The sequence below is a fragment of the Molothrus aeneus genome, chromosome 3 (assembly GCF_037042795.1).
Source record: "Molothrus aeneus isolate 106 chromosome 3, BPBGC_Maene_1.0, whole genome shotgun sequence".
Classification (NCBI taxonomy): domain Eukaryota; kingdom Metazoa; phylum Chordata; class Aves; order Passeriformes; family Icteridae; genus Molothrus; species Molothrus aeneus.
In genome coordinates, this window is record NC_089648.1 from 38672727 (window position 1) to 38690805 (window position 18079).

Below are 18079 nucleotides of genomic sequence, written 5' to 3' on the forward strand. Positions count from 1 at the left end.
ACCATTTGTGTCATTCCTGCTTGAGCTGAACCCTGCCTTTTTATGGTCAGGACATTTGGAGGCTAGAGTTAGCTGGTGATTTGAGCTCTAATGGACTTTGCACTTGGTGGCTCCTGATGTTTTGGAGAAAATACTATTTACAATAGAAAATAAGGCCACATTGGTATTTGATACCTTTAGTTACTTCTAGTTGAAGCTGTAGAAAACTGTGTATATTTGTGTGTAGTGCTACTCATAGGTGTGAGTTGCTATGTCCTCTAGTACTAAAACAAAAACATGGATAAAGTTCTCCTCAGTTAAATGATTTAATAATTGAATTACAGTCTGATTTTATTTTAATAGCCTTTTTTAGGTCTACTATAGTGATTTTCAATACTGTATTACTTCATAATGTTTTGTTTGTTCATCCTTAGGCAAGTGAAATATATGTTTAGACAGGGATGATGAAATTCCTGCATTCCCACAGATAACCAATTTATTTCCACTGTGGAAGCCAACCTCTGTCATACAGCCGATTGGTTGGATTTCTGGATCTGCAGAAACATTCCTTGACTCTGCAAACTACTGCTGTTGGTTTTATTTTGGGTGTCAACAGCTACCCAAGAGAAAAGTGTGTGGATGAGGTTTCATACTTTTAGCTGAAGCTGGTAAAATGGCTTTCGAGCTGCAAGAGAGTGCTCCCTTCACCCCTTCTTCAATTGAACAGGTTTGTTTGGGTTTTTTTAATCCCTCCTTTATGCTGGCATTCGGTTTTATGTGACTCCATGGCGAAGTTCTTAGGGAAGCTGGGAGACTAGGATTAGTTCTTGTTGGGCTTTTCTCTCTGAACTGGCTCATTAGAGTTCACCTAAATGCTTGTGTTGAAACAATTACAATGACACACAGCTGGAGTGGGGGTAGAAAGGGATAGGGAAAGCCCCTTCCTATGTAACTGTTAGTTGCCATTGGATTAGCTTAATGTCATATTTTCCCTTGCTGCCACAAGCGGGATTTACAGAGTAATTTTTTTCTTGAGATAGCCATCCAGTAATCAACAGTTAGGGACTTTTTGGGGAATTTATTTCTAGGTCTATGTGACTAATACCTTCTGTGTTCTGTAATAATAATAATAATAATATGGAAGATGATACATAAAAGAAGAAAGTAGTCATATGTAGAGATTTTCTTGTTAGATAAGCCTGTTTAGAGAGTAGGACCTTTCAGCCAATGAACTTGCTTCCAGTCTGGCAAAACAGATGCTGTTGTAGATTTGGAGCAAGTGTGGAACCCCATTGGGGAAAAGGAAGTTGGTGGTAATTGGAATGTAAAATCCTTCTTCAGTGAGAAGGGTGCCAGCTCAAGTACAAAACATTAAAGTGTATTGTTGTGTTGATAGCTACATGGTATCTTCTCTTTCAAATCTAAAAGTAAACAGAGCATCGAGGGAGTAAAATCAGAAGCAAGGTAATGTTTTTGGTTGTGCAGGTGCCTTAGGAATAAACCTTTTTATGTGCTGGGGAGTGCTTTGAGCTACCTTTTGTGTTGGAATGGAGGATTTTGTAGTTTTCTTTTGACTGAGAACAGTCAAAAGAAAACATCACAAAACAGGGAGTACAAAACCACTGTCAGTATGAAGATATTGTATATGGTGTTTCTGCAGAGAAAGCCCTTTTTTAGCTGTCAGCAGTTGTTTTTAAATGCAACTAACTGAGGCCGAATGTCATTCACGAAGCACAGTGCTTGATGAAATTGTTGCCAAAGATTATACAACAGGTTTAAGTAGGATTTGCAGAGAGAAGGCTATTAACAGATGAATTTTACCAAACTATTAGAATTACTGTATAGATTTTTCACAAACTGTCTGTGGCCTTGGTAGTCCAACATGAAGATAACCAACATTAAGATAACTAATGACGTTAAAAAACTGCTTTGTAAGTGTTAAGAAATTACCTGATTCCTTTAAATATAACAATGAGGCTTCCTGGAGGAGTTTTTGAGTGACTGAATTAAAAAAAAAACCCAAACAAACAAAAACACAGCTCTTTTTGGGACATGCTCCTGTTTGGAAGCTGTAATGTCAACCTTGTATTTTCTTTTTAGTATTCAAGTTAATGCTTTCTAATGTTGAAAACTGTGTGGCAGTTTCATGTGTTAATTTGAAACGTGTTTGGTTGTATCTGTAGTGAATGAATATCTTTTTTTTCTGAATGTGTGGTAGAAGTAACCAGAAGGATGTCTTAGCTCTTGTATGTGTATGTTTACCCTAGACAAAGCTGCATATAAAAGCAGAGAGGTTGTGTGTCTTTGGCTATGACACAGATCATCTCAATAATTTCAATCATCAGTGCAGATTTTTAGTCTGGGGTTTTTTTCAGAACTGTTTTTGTAGCCATACTCCATAGCCTGAAGTATGGCTGATTTGCCCTTACAAAGCAAAGGGGAAAGTATTTCAGGTAGGGAAGAAAAACAGTAGTAGTTCAAAAAGAGATCCTTTGCCCCATTTCTCTAGAATTTGTTACAGTAAAATTGTGTTTAGTGGTACATTTTGACGTTATAATATTACTTAAAACCTGATTTACTAACATAATTTATTTGGGAAATAACTTTTTGAAATCTAGTCAGAGGTTGTATTTAAATCAGAATGTTGAGTTTTGAGGTTTAGGCTTTTTTTTTTTTTTCATGCAGATTCTGGGCTGCAGTTTGTCTACTTCAGGAGAATCAGGTGCTTGTTTTTTCTGTTAGGCTTGTTAGCATTCCTACTTCAAACTCCTGACTAATTAGCCTGGTTGCCAAAGCTCCTGCATGCAGTGTATCAGATAGCACCAGCGTTTTTCTAGTTCAGACAGTGTGGCTGGATGTCTTAACCCTGTATGGTGCTGATTCTAGCTCATCCCACAGGAATGAGAAACCAGGGTAACACAAATCAAGTTTATCATTACTGAGTAGAACTTGGCTCAAACTTTACTGGCTGTGTCAGCATAAATACATGGCATGACCCTTGTTGCATTATGTAAAATTGATTATGTTTTTATAGTTTCCTTTGATAGCCTCATCATTCTAAAGCCTGATACTAAAATAGTAAAAATGCAGTGCTAATTACAAGAAATTAATCCAGACAGTTACTCATTTAAAGGATTGTTGGTGTGGGGGTTTTTTTGTCCTGTAGTGAGAGTTTATTTATATTATTTCCTATATAAAGGTATAGGTTATACTAAAAGCAAATAAATATGAATGTTTTATCAAGTGAATGTGAGGCGGTTGAAGTGGGCAGTTTCTGAGCTGCTCTATGTATTTGCTGGTGACAGCTTATCAATGGGTACCAGCTTGTCAAATTTGTGTTTTATTTGGTCTGTTGGTTCTTTGATTGAATCTTCAGCCTATGTCAGGAGTGTGAAGTTGCCACTGTAAGAGGTCAGAAACAGACAAGAAATTTGATTTAGTTTGTACTAAGTAGTATATGTACTTCTGGACGCTAGAGAATCTGTATGGGAGGGAAATGTTAAGAATAATTTTATTTGTGCCATCTATAATAAAACTGTGATCAGCTTTGGGAAGACAGCCACAAGAAACCAGGCTTCATGATTTTGATTGCTGGTGGAAATATTTTTTCCTGTATTGCAGCTTTCTGCTGTAAGTAGATTGACATTTCTGTTAGAAATACTGAGTTTTCACTCAAAAAGAAGTATTTTTTTAGCTTTTAGTAGTTTCACAGATGAATTTGCAAACTACTTGTTTGTATTGTTATTTTTTATGGTTTTAAGACTGTTCCTAAGACATTCCTGTATTGGAGTTTTATTACAGAGGAAAAACTGTAATATTTTTAAGCTGTAGAGAAATTATCATGTAACTCTGGAATCTAACAGTTTGTATGCCTGTTATAGAAATAGCCTTAAGATTACAGTATTCTAAATTTTACTTTGTGACTGTAGAAAATTAATTTATCTAAATGCCATGTGATTGTGGACTAAGTCTTTAAAATATTTGAGAGATTTGCCGTTCCTGTATCAAACTACAGTTCCCACTTAGCTCATCAGGACTGCCAGTCTCTGCTAGGCTGCTGCATTTCTGCTGCCTTCTTTGGTCTGGTGCTTATCTGACCTGTGTTAGGACTTCACAGCCGAGCCAGCGTAGCCTGAGACAAAACGCAGTAAGAGGCCCCTGGCTTATCGTGCTGGAGGCAGGTACGTGCTGATGCTGGTGCAGAAGTGGGAATGAAGTGTCCAGCTTGGCAGAGGTTACTGTTTCATGGTTCCTTCAAATTGACACAAGGTGCCAGCAGGAGAGTTTCCCCCAGCTGCTGGCTCTGACAATTTCCTCCACACTGAATGACGGGAAGGGAAATATCTTCCGAGTTAACCTGATTCATGTTGCTGTACAGCTGCAGGATGCTGGTGCCTGGCATAAGAGAGAGGAGATGGGAATGAGTGTGTCAGTATGAGGAAGTGCTTTCTGCAGCACTAGAGTTTCTGTTGCTGACTGTGTGTCTGCACTTTTAATGTTAAAGTGAGTAAGGGCAGTCTTTTTTGTGGCCTGATTGATGTCTGAAGATGTTTTAAATACAGGGATTGCAGCTCTGCAAGTAGCATTGACAGTGAAAAATCAGACTTCTAGTGCCTGAACTTTCATTCTCACCCTTCAATTTTCCTGTTGTATTTTGGTTTGAGGTGGATGTAATAACCTGTTTCTTTTCCTCTAAATGGAACTGTTCAAAAGGAACAGTTTTAAACACAGTAAATAGTACTGAGAACTCCGATTTGTTTCAGTGGGTTTTTAAGATGCATCTGAAAAATATTACAGGGGATTGTCTTTACTTTTAATTCTTCTCTAAGTTTTCTGGTGTTGCTCCTTAGCAATTGTCTTAGTTGCACAACAGTGACAGGTTGTAAATAAATAGTAGAAAGGTAAGCAATATTTTATTGAGGCCCATTGCTACTTGCTATTTCTCCTCTTTTAAATATGTCATGTTAATTCAAAAGAGGCTTTGTTTGGTTTTGACTTGCTTTTTACCTGGTTTCAGGTATGATTGAGCTCTGCCTGTACCTCTCTCCTGTTGTTGGAGACCTTCAGGGTATTTTGATACACCAGATGTACATCAATCACTTTTCTGTTTCCTTAATGTCACATCACCGCCTTCAAACAATTTTCCTAATCATAATAATAACAACTTTCTTAACAAGCTTTTGTTGGGTATATTTTTTTCACAGTATGTGTTGACAGTTGCTGCAAGGCCCTCAGTATAAGGGTATTGGGAGAGTCTCTATATGATACCAGCCTTAATATAGTTTGTAACTGGTGGTATGTTTTAACTTGGGGATATGATTTAATCTTCTGTAGCTTTATTTTTATTTTGAAAGTAATCGGGCTGATGAATGATTAAATAGTTACCAAGCTGTTGGTAGTGCTTATTGTTGAAAACATTTTTTTGTTTGATTTCTTCAGTTGGCTGCAGGTTTCATTTTGTACAAAGAACAGATATGGGTGTGCTCTGGTTGATTGTGTAAATGCTGTCCACCGCAGCTTAACAAAGCACACCCTGCAGGGGGCAGGCAGCAGCTGTGTTGCAAGTGCTGTGCTGATTTTGCTGATCAGTACTGTTGGTTTGAAAATTAAGGATTGGAAGGTAATGTCTGTTGTGCTTTTGAGGAGTGCCCTTGGCAATTTTTTTTTTGATTTTTAATGAAAAGCTGCTTTTTGACTCATAAATCTTATGTGAAGACAGTTCATGTTGCTTGTCTAATAATATCTTTTGTAAAAGGTTATGAAAACTTTGGTGTATTCAGAATGAAGTAGGGTTGATGGCACCAAGAATGTGGCTCTGGTAAAAGACTACTCTGAAAACACCTTGTTTGATTTTATTTTTAAGCCAGTAGGAGCCGCTTCATCTACCTGGTGTAGATAGGTCTTTTTTGAAACTTAATTTTTTGATCTGTGAGATGTAAGTTAGCAGGAAAGTATTGAAGATTACAATAGTGTTTGTTTAATCCCAAGAGTTTTTGTGTTAATTAGTCTTGCTGTTGGGGACAGATAAGCAACAGGAAGCAGGGACAATGCATATAAAGTATACAGTAAAATATCTACATCTGTGATAATTCAGGGCTCATATGGGCATTAAAGCTGCATTTATGAAAGTGATTCCTTTTTTACTGGATGTGATAATTATAGACTTGAATTTTGGCCTTAGTTTAAGATTTTGTGTACTGTTTGTCATACATGCAGTGGCTTTTGCATTGACTTCATTGCATTACATTTATATTGTGAAGGTGTTTGTAGTATCTCTTATCTTTTGGTTTTGCGGTTTTGTTTCAAAATGTAGTGGGGTTGGTTCATAAGATGCAATTTTCCTCAGGAAAATAAAGAGGAGGTTTCACTTAGTTATGATTTTCGTGTTGTGGGTTATTGGTAATTCTCTCTGACAGAAAGGTCAGCTGTTGGTCCTGCTTCTGTGAACATTACAGTGTCTAAAGCGTGGCAGAATGAGTCATTCTGTAGTGGAAAGTCTTTGTTGATCCAGGTGTCAGAGGTTTGGAAGAGGAAGTAAAGCTGATGAAAATTATTTTTTATAGGAGCTGTTTTTTCATCTGTATTGTCCTTCCTTTCTTCTGTTAGATTAAAGGTAGTCTTTTACCATGAAGCTGCACTTTTTGAAGTTAACTCAAAAACTGTAGCTTAGCAAGAACACTGTGTTTCTTTTCTACATGGGAAACAGTTTATAACAGTTACCAGGATTTAAAATAAAAAAAAAACAACAACTATTTGAAATTCCTTTTTAATAGCATTGTCTGTCCTCAAGTTTCAAGTTGAGTCATTATTGGAATTGAGTGCTAGAATTGGAAATGAGTACTAGAAACCTCACCCTCATGTAATTTCACAGTGCTTATTGCCTTACTGATTTAAATGGGTTTTAAAATATCATAGATTTTTTTTTTAAATATTCTTGTACTCATTAGAATTCCACAGATTGGTTGCGTACTTATGGCTTTTGGAGAGGCAAAGGAAGCAGTTCCATTTTACTGTGTAGACTGACAACAGGTCAGATACAAAGGCATTATATGAATGTTTCAGAATATTCTGCAGTGATAATACTGTTGCTATGCTGACCTGTTATATTCATATTGTGACCCGAATTCATTTGAAAGCAACGTGTATGTGCTTTAATTCTACTTTTTGCACTGTGGATTTGTTTTATTGTTATTTATATTCTATTAGCAAAACTCCTGAGCAGCAAGCACATGTACCTGAATAGTAATCGCAGCTTAGCTCTCTGTAGATTTTTGCTTGCAGAATTTGAATGGGGCACGAAGAAAGATGTGATGTTCTTAGTGCTGGATTTCGGTATTTTCTAGATGCAGTCATGCAGAATGTGCTTGCAAGGCAAACAGTGTTATCAATGCAGCTGAAAGAGATCAAAGCCTCTTGGAGGGGGTGCAGATGAGGATTTCTGAAGGGAAACTTGTATATTCTCTGCTGCTCCAGAGACTGAATAGTTTACAGAATGGGTAGTGTGTAAGACTCTTTAAGTATTGATGTAGTGTTTTGTGATGCATACAGGTGGGATAGGAGTTTTAACAGCCTATAGGTATTCTTTGCTGGCTTGTGGGAGTAGTAGTTTGATCTCATTCATTGCTGTGCCCTACATATTGTGATAAATACTCTCATTATCTCTGACACTTTAAAGCAGGGGTTTCCTTTCTCATGTGAGCATGGCTGTAGATTATGGCTCTGGATATTACTGTTTTGTTTGCAGAAGCTTCTCAGATTCTTCAGGAAGTCCAGGTTTCCCTGTCACATTGCAGGCTTTTTCTGAGCTTCATGTACAGTGCAGTCTTTTTATCTCTTTCTACTTGTTTTCCATATTCCTTCTTGACTACTATATTCTTGTGTAAAAAGCCTGGGATGATTGGCAGAAAGAGAGGTTTGGACGTGATTTTTTTTTTGTGGGGATTTTCTTTGTTTTGGATTGCCAAAGTATTGAACACCTTTGCCTTCCATAATTATTAACACTTCTCACATGTATATATAACCACTCTTGGTAATTGGAGAGGGGTGCTTGAGATGCTCTTCCCTCCATCTTTTACTTACTCGCATTTCTCTGTAGCATAACTTCAAATGAGTGATCTTGATTATTACTCGGTAAAGTAATAATGCTTTACTGCTTTAAAGCAGAAATCCACCCTTGACAGTAAGTAACTGGGAACTAGATTTAAAGATCAAACTGTTTTGAGAAACCAGAGTCACTTTTGTGAAGCCTCATGGAAAAAATTGGAGGGAATTTATGTGATAAATTGCCTCACATCTTCAGTTTTAAGTGTGATTTGGGTGCTCTGTGTGGCTAACTTCATTATGTATTGAAGTTTGTTTGCTTCCTGCTTTCGTAGTGCTCCTTTTCATTTAATGATGGTCTGAGGTCCTCAAGGAGAATGTCAGAGGAGAGTGATAGCACTGAGAAGGCAGAAGTTTTCTAAGAATGTTTAATGGAAGCTTTTCACAAGATTTTGTAGAATTTTGAAGTAGTTTCACTTTATGAAAGTGTTTCAGGTGTTTCATTCTGATGCTTTTATGTGTTTGTATTTTTGTTTTCTGAAGACACACTTTTGGAACATTTGTTCCATTGGTTTTGAAGCAGTTACTGCCTGTCATTGACTGTATGCAAAAAGTCATAACTAGGTATTTGAAGTGCTTCTATGAACTCTTTCGTTGTGCCTAATGAAGAGGAGGTGCAGCTTACTTCTGTTTGTAAAACAGGGAAACAATGGTTAACTGGCAACTATTATGTAAGTTGAAATCTTTTGAGTAGGATATGTTTTTGGAAACTACTATAACTTCATTTGATACTAATGAAAAGGAATAATTATGCTTTGTATTTGAGGAAAGTTGCCTTTATTATTTGAAAAGCCTAAAAAGCTGACTTTCTCTGTATGATCTTCAAAATATGTTTTGCCGTCTAGATGATCAGAATTAAAATTTTGTGAAAATTGACTGTACTTGTGTGGCTGAAGACTGGTCTGTATCCTTGCATTCCTACATGATCCATGAACTTGTACTACAGATACATAAAATACCACATGCGATCGATAATAAATTGCTTAACTTGCTTATCATGCATATAAACTCCTGAGAGGAATTTAGGAGTGTTTATACACTTAAGTAATCAGTCACTCTTGAAATCCAGAAAACATTTTCATTTCTTTTTGATAAATCACAGTTCTTATCTTTGGAGAAAGATAGATAGTTTCAAGAGATTTGTAAGTGTTTTGGGGAGATTCCTTCGCTTACAAGAATATATCAGGGAATAATAGATACAGAAGTATCTGCCTGGTTTAGGACAAGCAATTTTTGTTCTTCAGCCTCTTTTCCTGACATGAGTTCAAATGATAAACTGCAGTGAATGTGCCTAGCATTCTTGACAGAGAAATTCAGTTGTGAATGAGTTTGTGGATTAAACACAAAACTCTGAAAAATAAACATTTTAATGCAGAGTGGAAATTTAAGTGCAGTGCCTGCCTTGTTGTCTGAGTGTGAGTGGTGGCATCTGTTTCTGTGCAGTTGGGATTTATCTGCTAAGCATGTGGCTGCAAAGTTAAAAGTGGCTTGAACTGCAGCTATACACACACACAAACATGATATCAAAAAATAATGAAGACTTGGAAGAGATTTTTTTGGTTTTTTGGTCTCCTATTTCCTGATTTTTTTTAAATGTGAAACCAATTACTTATATCTGTAATAGTCCGAGCAATGCCCCAAGGTACAGTTTGGAATGTAATGGAAATTAAACATTAAAAGGACTTTTATATGGAGAAGTGATAGAAGATTGTGATGCTGTTGTGCAGTCTTTTTTTTTAACAGAAAACTTTGGAAAAAGTAGAGGGGAGGGGACAAGGACATGGTTTGTGGGGACACAGCTTGAGAAGCTGCTGTAGAAGAGATTGGGGAGGTAATGGACAGTCAGTGGTCACTGCATTCCGTTGTTTTTATATCCAGGTTGTCAAATGCCAATATTAGAAAAACACATTACTTCATTTTGGAAAATGAAAACAAAACTTGCTTATGCAGACATTGTATCTTGAGAATTCAGAATACACTTTTGTCTCATCTGCTTTGTTAGTACCTGGAAGTAGAAAGAAGTTGTAACTTGCAATATTATTGATATTACTAACAACAACAAACAACATGGTAGTTTAGAAAGCTTCCTGGATTGTTTTTTACATCTTTTGCTCTTCAATCTGTACTGTGTTGTTAAAAAATCTGCAGATTGAAAGCATGGCTTCTTGGCAGTAGAATGTGTCTTCAGTAAAATAATCTGCTCTCCCTAAAAAAAAAAACAAAACCAAAAAAAACAAAAACAAAAACCCCAAAAAAACCTCCAAAAAACTTTGGAAAAAAGCTACTTGAATCTTACCTCATTATGTACTCACATGGTACATACTGCATGGAAAAGATTAGGAATGTGCTCATTTTTCTCTTTTAAAATTCTTGCTTCAGCAGTGCCTTGAGATGGTGGTGGGGTGAGATGGGGTCTCATTTAGAACATTTATTTCCCTTGTATAAAGGGAAATAAATGTTCTAAATGAGACATGATTGTGCTTCATAATACTTTTGCAGAAGGCTTATGTGTTGTCTTTTGCAACAAGTGGATTGAAACTTAAAATCGATTAGAAAAATACTGTGGCTGTTTAGTGAAGCATCACGGTTAAGGAGTATTAGCAGGAGAGGCAACCATTTAAACCAAATCTTTACAAAAGTGTGCATGGAATGTGGCTTGGAATATTACCTGTGAGAATGCTCTGCTTTCTAGAGATCATGACATGCTTAGATTCATTCTTCTTGCAAAAAGTACAGAGTTTTCCAAGCCAGTTGGAGATGCAGCATGGCAGCCCTAGGAAGGCTTGGTAAAGCTAAAAGGGGCAAGTAAGTAGCCAAGTGCCTATTCCTGCTGAGAGTTAAAGATGCTGTGCTGGAGGTACAGACCAAAAGCATGCCGGCTATCGAGGGAAGTGTGAAAGGAAGCTGGCATGACTGAACATCAGGCAAAGATAGTTACTAGAAAGCTGAAGTAGTATCCAAATGAGGAAAAAACCTGAAGTAGTATCCAAATGAGGAAAATTGTAAGGATGTAAAATCTGATAAGTAGAATATAAAAGCATGAGATAAAAGAAATATAAAAAATTGAGGAATGCTTTCAAGTCAGCATTTGTTAAGAGAGTAAAAGGCAGGAAAGCAAGTTACTAGAACTAGAGAATCTTTATCCAATAACTGAAGGAAGTGAGAGATGAAGTAATTTTCTAAGTGGTCTGTAATGGCTCTGTTAGGTGGACACCTTCAGGTCGTTGGAGGCAAATGCACTGTGAAACCGGTAATTACAAGGGCGTTCACTGGTGATGTTCTGTGTGAGAAGAAACTGCATAAACTTACAGAATTCATGGACGCGTGGTGTCTGTTATTATATCCTGTGGAAAGGTCAACAGGACTTAGGAAGTTGTGCTTCAGACCTTTTGGAACTCATTGAAGAAGTTATCAAGAGCACATGTAAGGGAAGCTCCAATTCACTATGATAGGTAGGATTTCCAGAAGTCATTTAGTAGCCTTCTGCATGAGAGGGCTAAGTCCTTGTATGGATAATTAGTTAATAATTCGAAATATATAATTAAAGACAAGAAATGAAGTAGTCAGAATACTTCTGAGAGGTGAGTAGTAGCTGTTACAAAAATGTTCACAGCTGAAGAATTATACCCATGGTTGTATAAACTGTAGTTAAGTTCAGAGTGTATGTAGAGGTGGGAGTTAGCTGGAGTGAGGAATGTGGAAACTAACTTGCAGGAAGGAACGCTGGAAGGAATACTGTATTGCTAAGTACAATACATAGTTCTGTGGGAACAGCAGTGCAGGCTCGGAAAGATTAATTCTGTAAATTGTTCAGATAACAACAGAGAAAACACAATTTGCTATTGTTGTGGTCCATAGTGCATTTCATTGGACTGCTCTGTTGGTGTAGGCTTGGGAATATCCTGAGAAGAACAGTTCTTATTTCTGCATGTATCTAGGTGACTCAGATGTTTGTCTAAGTGTAGGTTATTTGACTTCTTAATTCCTTTTTAAATATTCTTATTTTTTCATTTCTTTTTGCAAAGGTCTTCTGAATGATAGAGTAGCTTCAGTAAATATCTTGATTCTTTGCTGTTCAAAGAAGCATTGCAATGTGTGTCCTGTGATCAGATGTAGTACTGGAAAAGGCTGTGCCTAGCATAAAATCTATCACTGTGCTCAACACCTAAGGATTTGCCTATTTCAGAGCCTCTGGAGAGTGAAGACAGGAGCAGTGATTATCAAACTGTAGAGTAAACTTGACAAAGTCAACTGGAGACTTGAATATCCTTGATTTCCCTTGAGTGCAGGGCCCCATGATTGCTGGGGTTTATGCAAGGGGCAAAAGTTGGCCAGGTGGAGACCACTGGGGAACTAAAATTTGAATTTGGAGTTGTTGCTCAGACTGGTAGTGGAGTAGCATAAGCAGACAGTATCCTCCTGAAGTTTGGTGTGCTGCAGTAGAGCCACAGGCTCCAGTGGCAAAGGAAATTGCTTGAGGATGTGAAATTACAATAGTTTGAACAAATTGCCTTTGCAGTTGTAGTGTAGCCACCTGGCTGACAGCTGCAGTCCCTTTCTTCACCTCGTGTTGGTGCTGAAGCTTTTTTCCCTCACAGAGGGCTTAGGGAGCTGTACCAAAGACCAACCTTTCTTAAAATAAAAAGTACAAGCAAGTCAAATGGTTTAGCTTCCTTAAAAGGCTGCTTCTGGGACAAACAGATGTCACCATGAGACAGGAGTGCATGAAGGGGTGAAAAAAGGAGAGAAAAGATGATCCTGTGAGTTCTGTGACAGCAAGCTGTTCTCATCAGGACATGCTGCTGTTCCTTGAGCATGCACTTTTATGGACTTGGGCTGCAGGGGCCTGTTCTCAGTTAGTCTTCAAGATGTCTCTAGGTTTTAGAAAAGAGGTTTTATTAATTCTCATGAATACAGATGTAAATTTGAATACTTAAAAGATTTAAGTTCAGTATTTTCAATAATAGATAGTCCTTAATTTCTTTTTGCAGGATAGCTTTTCAAGTTTATAGTTTCCTGGTTTTTAATTCTACTATTATGAAAATTTTGAAAACCAATGTAATATTTGGAGATCTGATATTTTCATAATAAATTTGTAACAAATAATAAAAGAACTCTGAACATTATAATCTTAGCCAGCACTCAGATTTGTATTTTTATTTCTTTACAGGATCTTGAGTTTCATGGAGTAATGAGATTCTACTTTCAAGACAAAGCAGCTGGAAATTTTGCAACAAAATGTATCCGTGTCTCTAGTACTGCCACAACTCAAGATGTCATAGAAACTCTTGCAGAGAAGTTTCGACCAGACATGCGAATGTTGTCATCCCCTAAATACTCACTTTATGAAGTGCATGTCAGTGGAGGTTTGTATTATTCATTAAGTCCTTCCTGCATCCTCACCACCATCATATCTACTCCCAGCCTAAGTATCTTTATATTTGCCCTCAGTTTCTGAACCACATGAGACTTGGGTTTTTTATTCTTAAATATGTTGCTATTAATTGTTTTTTGGGGAGTGGTTTTCAAAACTTAATTATACATACTAGGCCTGCAGTTAATGTAGGATTTGATTATGATCTGTAAAATGCTGTGATTGACATCCTGTTAGTTTGTTGACATTTGTGAGAGAGTTGCTGTTTTTAGGATTAGTAGGTAAAGACTAAGTTTATAATGGCAGACTAGGATTGTTAAATTGACCAGTTGAGAGTACACCTTCTGTTCTTTGACATTGTGGACCTGTGATGGTAGCCTTGTAACTCATGTTCTTTTACTGCTGAACTGGGGGAAGTTCAGCTTAATATTCTTTGAAGCCACTGTGTTTCTTAAACAGATCCTCTGATGTTACCTGTGGAGAACTTGGATATCTAAATAGTCTTTGGTGCTGCTAAAATTTGTCTGTTTCAGATCAGAAGGTGATAGTGTGTGGTGGTGGTGGTGGTGGCGACAGATGAAGGAGAAACTATCTTTTGGTTGTGTTTTTTATTTTTGTGCTTCAGAAGCATACACAAGTGCTTGAACAACCTTAAATACTGCATTTGAACGACTGAAAATAAATTTTTTTTTCTGCCTTAGAGTTCTTTAAAAGTCTCTTAGTACCTATAGTCAAAATGAAATTGTTTTCTTTGCAGAACAAGTTCCTGATTTTTAAAAGATGATTGAGGCATACAAGGTCAATAGGAGTGTTTCTTACTGAACAAAATTAACCACAAAGACATCGTTGTTTTCCTGGGCATATGTACTGTCTCCTCCTTTTCAAAGGGAAAATCAAATGGCAAGACTTGCTTAAGTTTTTTAACCACTCTGTCAGTTGTTTTTCCATATACTTAAAATAGATGCAATACTCTAAATGAAATTTTGTCTTGGATCTGAATAATGTCGTGGGGGCTTTTGATTTGTTTTATTGTTTAAATTTTGTAATCTTGTTTATTTTTGTGCAGTCTTTTTAGGATAGTATTTCTCGGGCTGCAACCAGACTGTGGTCTACTTTAAAAAGTAAATTTAAAATAAGAAAAATGAGTATTTACAAGGTCCAGGATGTTTCAAAATGCTAAACATTTCAACTCTAAATCTAACTTCTCCTCCAGAGTGGTAATGTTGTGTTCCAAGACTTAGTTCTGACAAAGGAGTTATGTGTGACTACTTTATGGGGACATTTAGCTTATGTCAATAGATGGAACACTTGGGCTTGTTGCTGGAAAGGAGACATGTAATTAATTCTACGTTCCCAAGCTTGCTTTCTGTCCCTGTACTTAAGAGGGAAACATCAACTGATGTGTTCTGTTAAGCAAACCTTTTGGTTTTATTAAAAGCTTAACTTACTTCAAACTGTCTTTGCTCTTGAGATACCAAGTAATTGTTTCTGCTTTTCATTTTTTTGAAGAAGAAAGAAGATTAGATGTGGATGAGAAGCCTCTTGTTGTACAGTTAAACTGGAACAAAGATGATCGCGAGGGAAGGTTTGTCCTCAAGAATGAAAATGATACACTTCCTCCAAAGGTGGGTCTCTACAGAGCATGCTAGTGCTAACAGCACTTTTGAAATCTCTGGGGTTTGCTTATATAGGAAAACATAACTTTCACTTTTCTAATTCCTGAAAACAACTGCTGCTCATGACCTTCAATATCTGGAGCAAGTATTTTTAAATACTTGAAGTGCATCTTTGCAACACAGCTCTTTTGTTATCTTTAGATGGCTGGTGATGCTGTGATCCATGTAGCTGTCTAGTACTGGAGCATGCTAAGAGAACTTAGAGCTTGCTTTGTTCTATTATGATGACTTGAAAAATACCTCAAATAGTATATGGTGCCACATACCAGGAGGTAATCCTGTCTCTTGCAAAGCTTTTAAAAGGGAATGGCAGGGGGAGTTAAAGAGCTAAAAATTATTACCTCCTTAGGTAACATTCTGTTTCTTGAAAAAAATGATGGAAGACTTTTTGCTTTTGTGCAGGGTTTTTTGATTTGGTTTGGTTTTGCTTTTTTGGTTTTTGATTATTTTTTTCTCTTACAAATGCAAAATGAATGAGCTGCCGACATCAGCTGTACAAAAATTTGCTTTAATATTAGCAATTTAAACATTAAATTAGATTAGACTTTGGCTCCTGAAGTCATATAATTATATATATTATATGTAGCTTGTTTGCCTATAGCTATGGAAAACATGCTATTCAGTGTGGGCTATCTTAAGGCAAGTTTTTGATCTTGTGCTTAGCACTAAATTCCCTTTGCTTTTGGAACTGGAGCTTGTTAATTTTAGAAGTGCTTTGGGTATAGAGATGTGAGCTTGTACTGGGCATTTGACTACAGGATACATCCATGTTACAGGGCGGAAGGGAAACTTAATGATGCCTTGCACTATGTGTACCAACCCTGCTATTCCTATTAATTGAATTAAGTGATTTGCAATTTTCCTTCTCTATGTTCTTTGCTTCCTGATAGAAATGAGAAAATCTGCATCTTCTTTCTCTCATGCTCTGTAATCTTTACAGAAGGCAAATGAGCCTAGGATTACAGGTATCTTGTGTATGCAAGGAGCAGGAATTGAAGAAGACAATGCTGGAATGACAACTTGGAAAAATATACCACTGGGCAAAAGTCTTCTGTAGTGTTTTTCCGTCTGCAGTTTATTCTTATCTGGTGCTCCAACACAGTTGCCTTGAAAGCAGATTAAGCACAGCACTGTTACAGAGTATTTTTACTCAGAAGCAAAAATTTCTTTTGCAGCTTCAGTTAATCTTTTGAGGCCAAGTAGATAGCAGGCATTGTTTAAGTAAAAATCTGCAGTTTATTCACTTGGTTGGGTACAATTAGTTCATACCTTCTTGGGAACGTGACATTACATTTGCCTTCTCTGTGTTTCCCTTGAGAGCATTAGTCCTATCACTGTGTAATGGAGTGTTGTTGCCTGGAGTGTTGGCTTTGGGTCAATGATACTGTATCTTAAACAGGTTCATCTGCAAAGTTAAAACCAATGCTAACTTTTCTTTGGATTGAAATTGATGGAAGCTGTTTTAAACTCATTTATTTCAGAAAGCTCAGAGTAATGGGCCTGAAAAACAAGAAAAAGAGGGAGTAATTCAGAATTTCAAGCGAACTCTCTCAAAAAAAGAAAAAAAGGAAAAAAAGAGGCGTGAAAAAGAGGCATTGCGACAAGCATCAGATAAAGATGATAGACTTCTTCATGGGGATGATATGTAAGTGGCTTTAACTTATTTTTTAAAACTTAAATGATAGTTGTTTTTAAGTGCATTTGCAAAAGAAAAAGTGTGACTTGCAAACATATGCTAACTCAGCTTTCCCATGCTTTGCAGTGTTGGAAATCATAATAAAGTTAGGAGTATGTAAAGTTTCTTTAGTGTCTTTCCTCCTGTCCCCGTGTTTAAGAGGTAGAAGACTTCTTGTTTTCTTTAAAAACTAGCAGCTAGTAGTCCTTAAATTTATATCAGGTGAGCATGGGTATATGAATGGCATTAACTGTAGCAAAAGTGAAATTCATGTAGAAACCATCTTAAAATAACTTAAATGAGCTCCTGCATCTATGAATCCTGTTGCTTTTTTATCCTATGTGAAATAATAAGGATATATCTATTTTAAGCTCTTAATGACATTCTTTTTATTTAAACTAACTTGGCAGTGAGAATTTTCGCCTTGCAGCTGAGGTTTACAAAGATATGCCTGAGACTAGCTTCACTCGCACAATATCCAATCCTGAGGTGGTTATGAAACGGCGACGACAGCAAAAACTAGAGAAGAGAATGCAGGAGTTTCGCAGTTCTGATGGCAGGCCAGACTCAGGTAGTTGAAGTTCTTCTGGTTAAGTTATAAACATTTTACCAAGAGCATATTCTTAAGGCCAGCAATTCCTGTAAATTTGACTTTTGCTTTCTCCAACATTTTTTGCACATGGCTAGTTTATCTGGTGCGTAACTGAACAAAGGGTTTGTGAAGGTAGGATTCCACAGGGGGATGTTCCATTGTGAGTGCAAGTCAAAGCTTTCAGTGGTGGGCAGATTGAGAGAGACTGTGCTCCTTGAGCTTGCTTACAGTAGTGCTAAACTGGGAAAAAGGAAGGATGGGCTTAGCCTGGCAAACTGAGGAGGTTGGCTGAGATAACTGACATTCCCTGTACTAAGAATGAGCTGAATGACCTGATAGAAAATTCAATCAGTAGCGTAAATAAAGGATGTAAAGGACTGATTGTTCTGCCTAAGGGATTCTGGTAGATCTTGTGAATAATAGTGATTAAGTATTTCTCATTCATGCAATGGGGACATAACAATGATTGTATACACACCATTAGAAAACAACAAGTGAAGCTATGTTAGAACTGCTAAAATCTGAAATTATTATCTGTTCATGGAAGAGTAGTGAAGGAAGAGTTAGAGGTGTAGAAAGCATTGTCCTGGATGCAAATCTTAAATGGGCTTTTTAAAGAAAGGGGAGGTCAGCACAGACTTCCTGACAAGATGGTAACGGTCTGTTCATCACCCAGTCATTGA

The 18079-nt window shown here is 37.0% G+C and overlaps 1 protein-coding gene across 7 annotated transcripts in view; it reads left to right on the top strand.

Moving 5' to 3' along the window:
* AFDN (afadin, adherens junction formation factor) overlaps positions 1-18079 on the top strand; it is a 115162-nt gene that overhangs the window by 20508 nt on the left and 76575 nt on the right. For 5 of the 7 annotated variants that reach the window (XM_066546705.1, XM_066546702.1, XM_066546700.1 and 2 more), the window contains exons 2-5: positions 13250-13445; positions 14966-15078; positions 16611-16774; positions 17215-17375. In XM_066546705.1, the coding sequence (XP_066402802.1) occupies positions 13250-13445; positions 14966-15078; positions 16611-16774; positions 17215-17375 (634 nt within the window). Of the gene's footprint in view, positions 1-13249; positions 13446-14962; positions 15079-16610; positions 16775-17214; positions 17376-18079 lie in introns of all 7 variants that reach the window. The other 2 variants (XM_066546703.1, XM_066546699.1) reach the window with 1 other exon arrangement.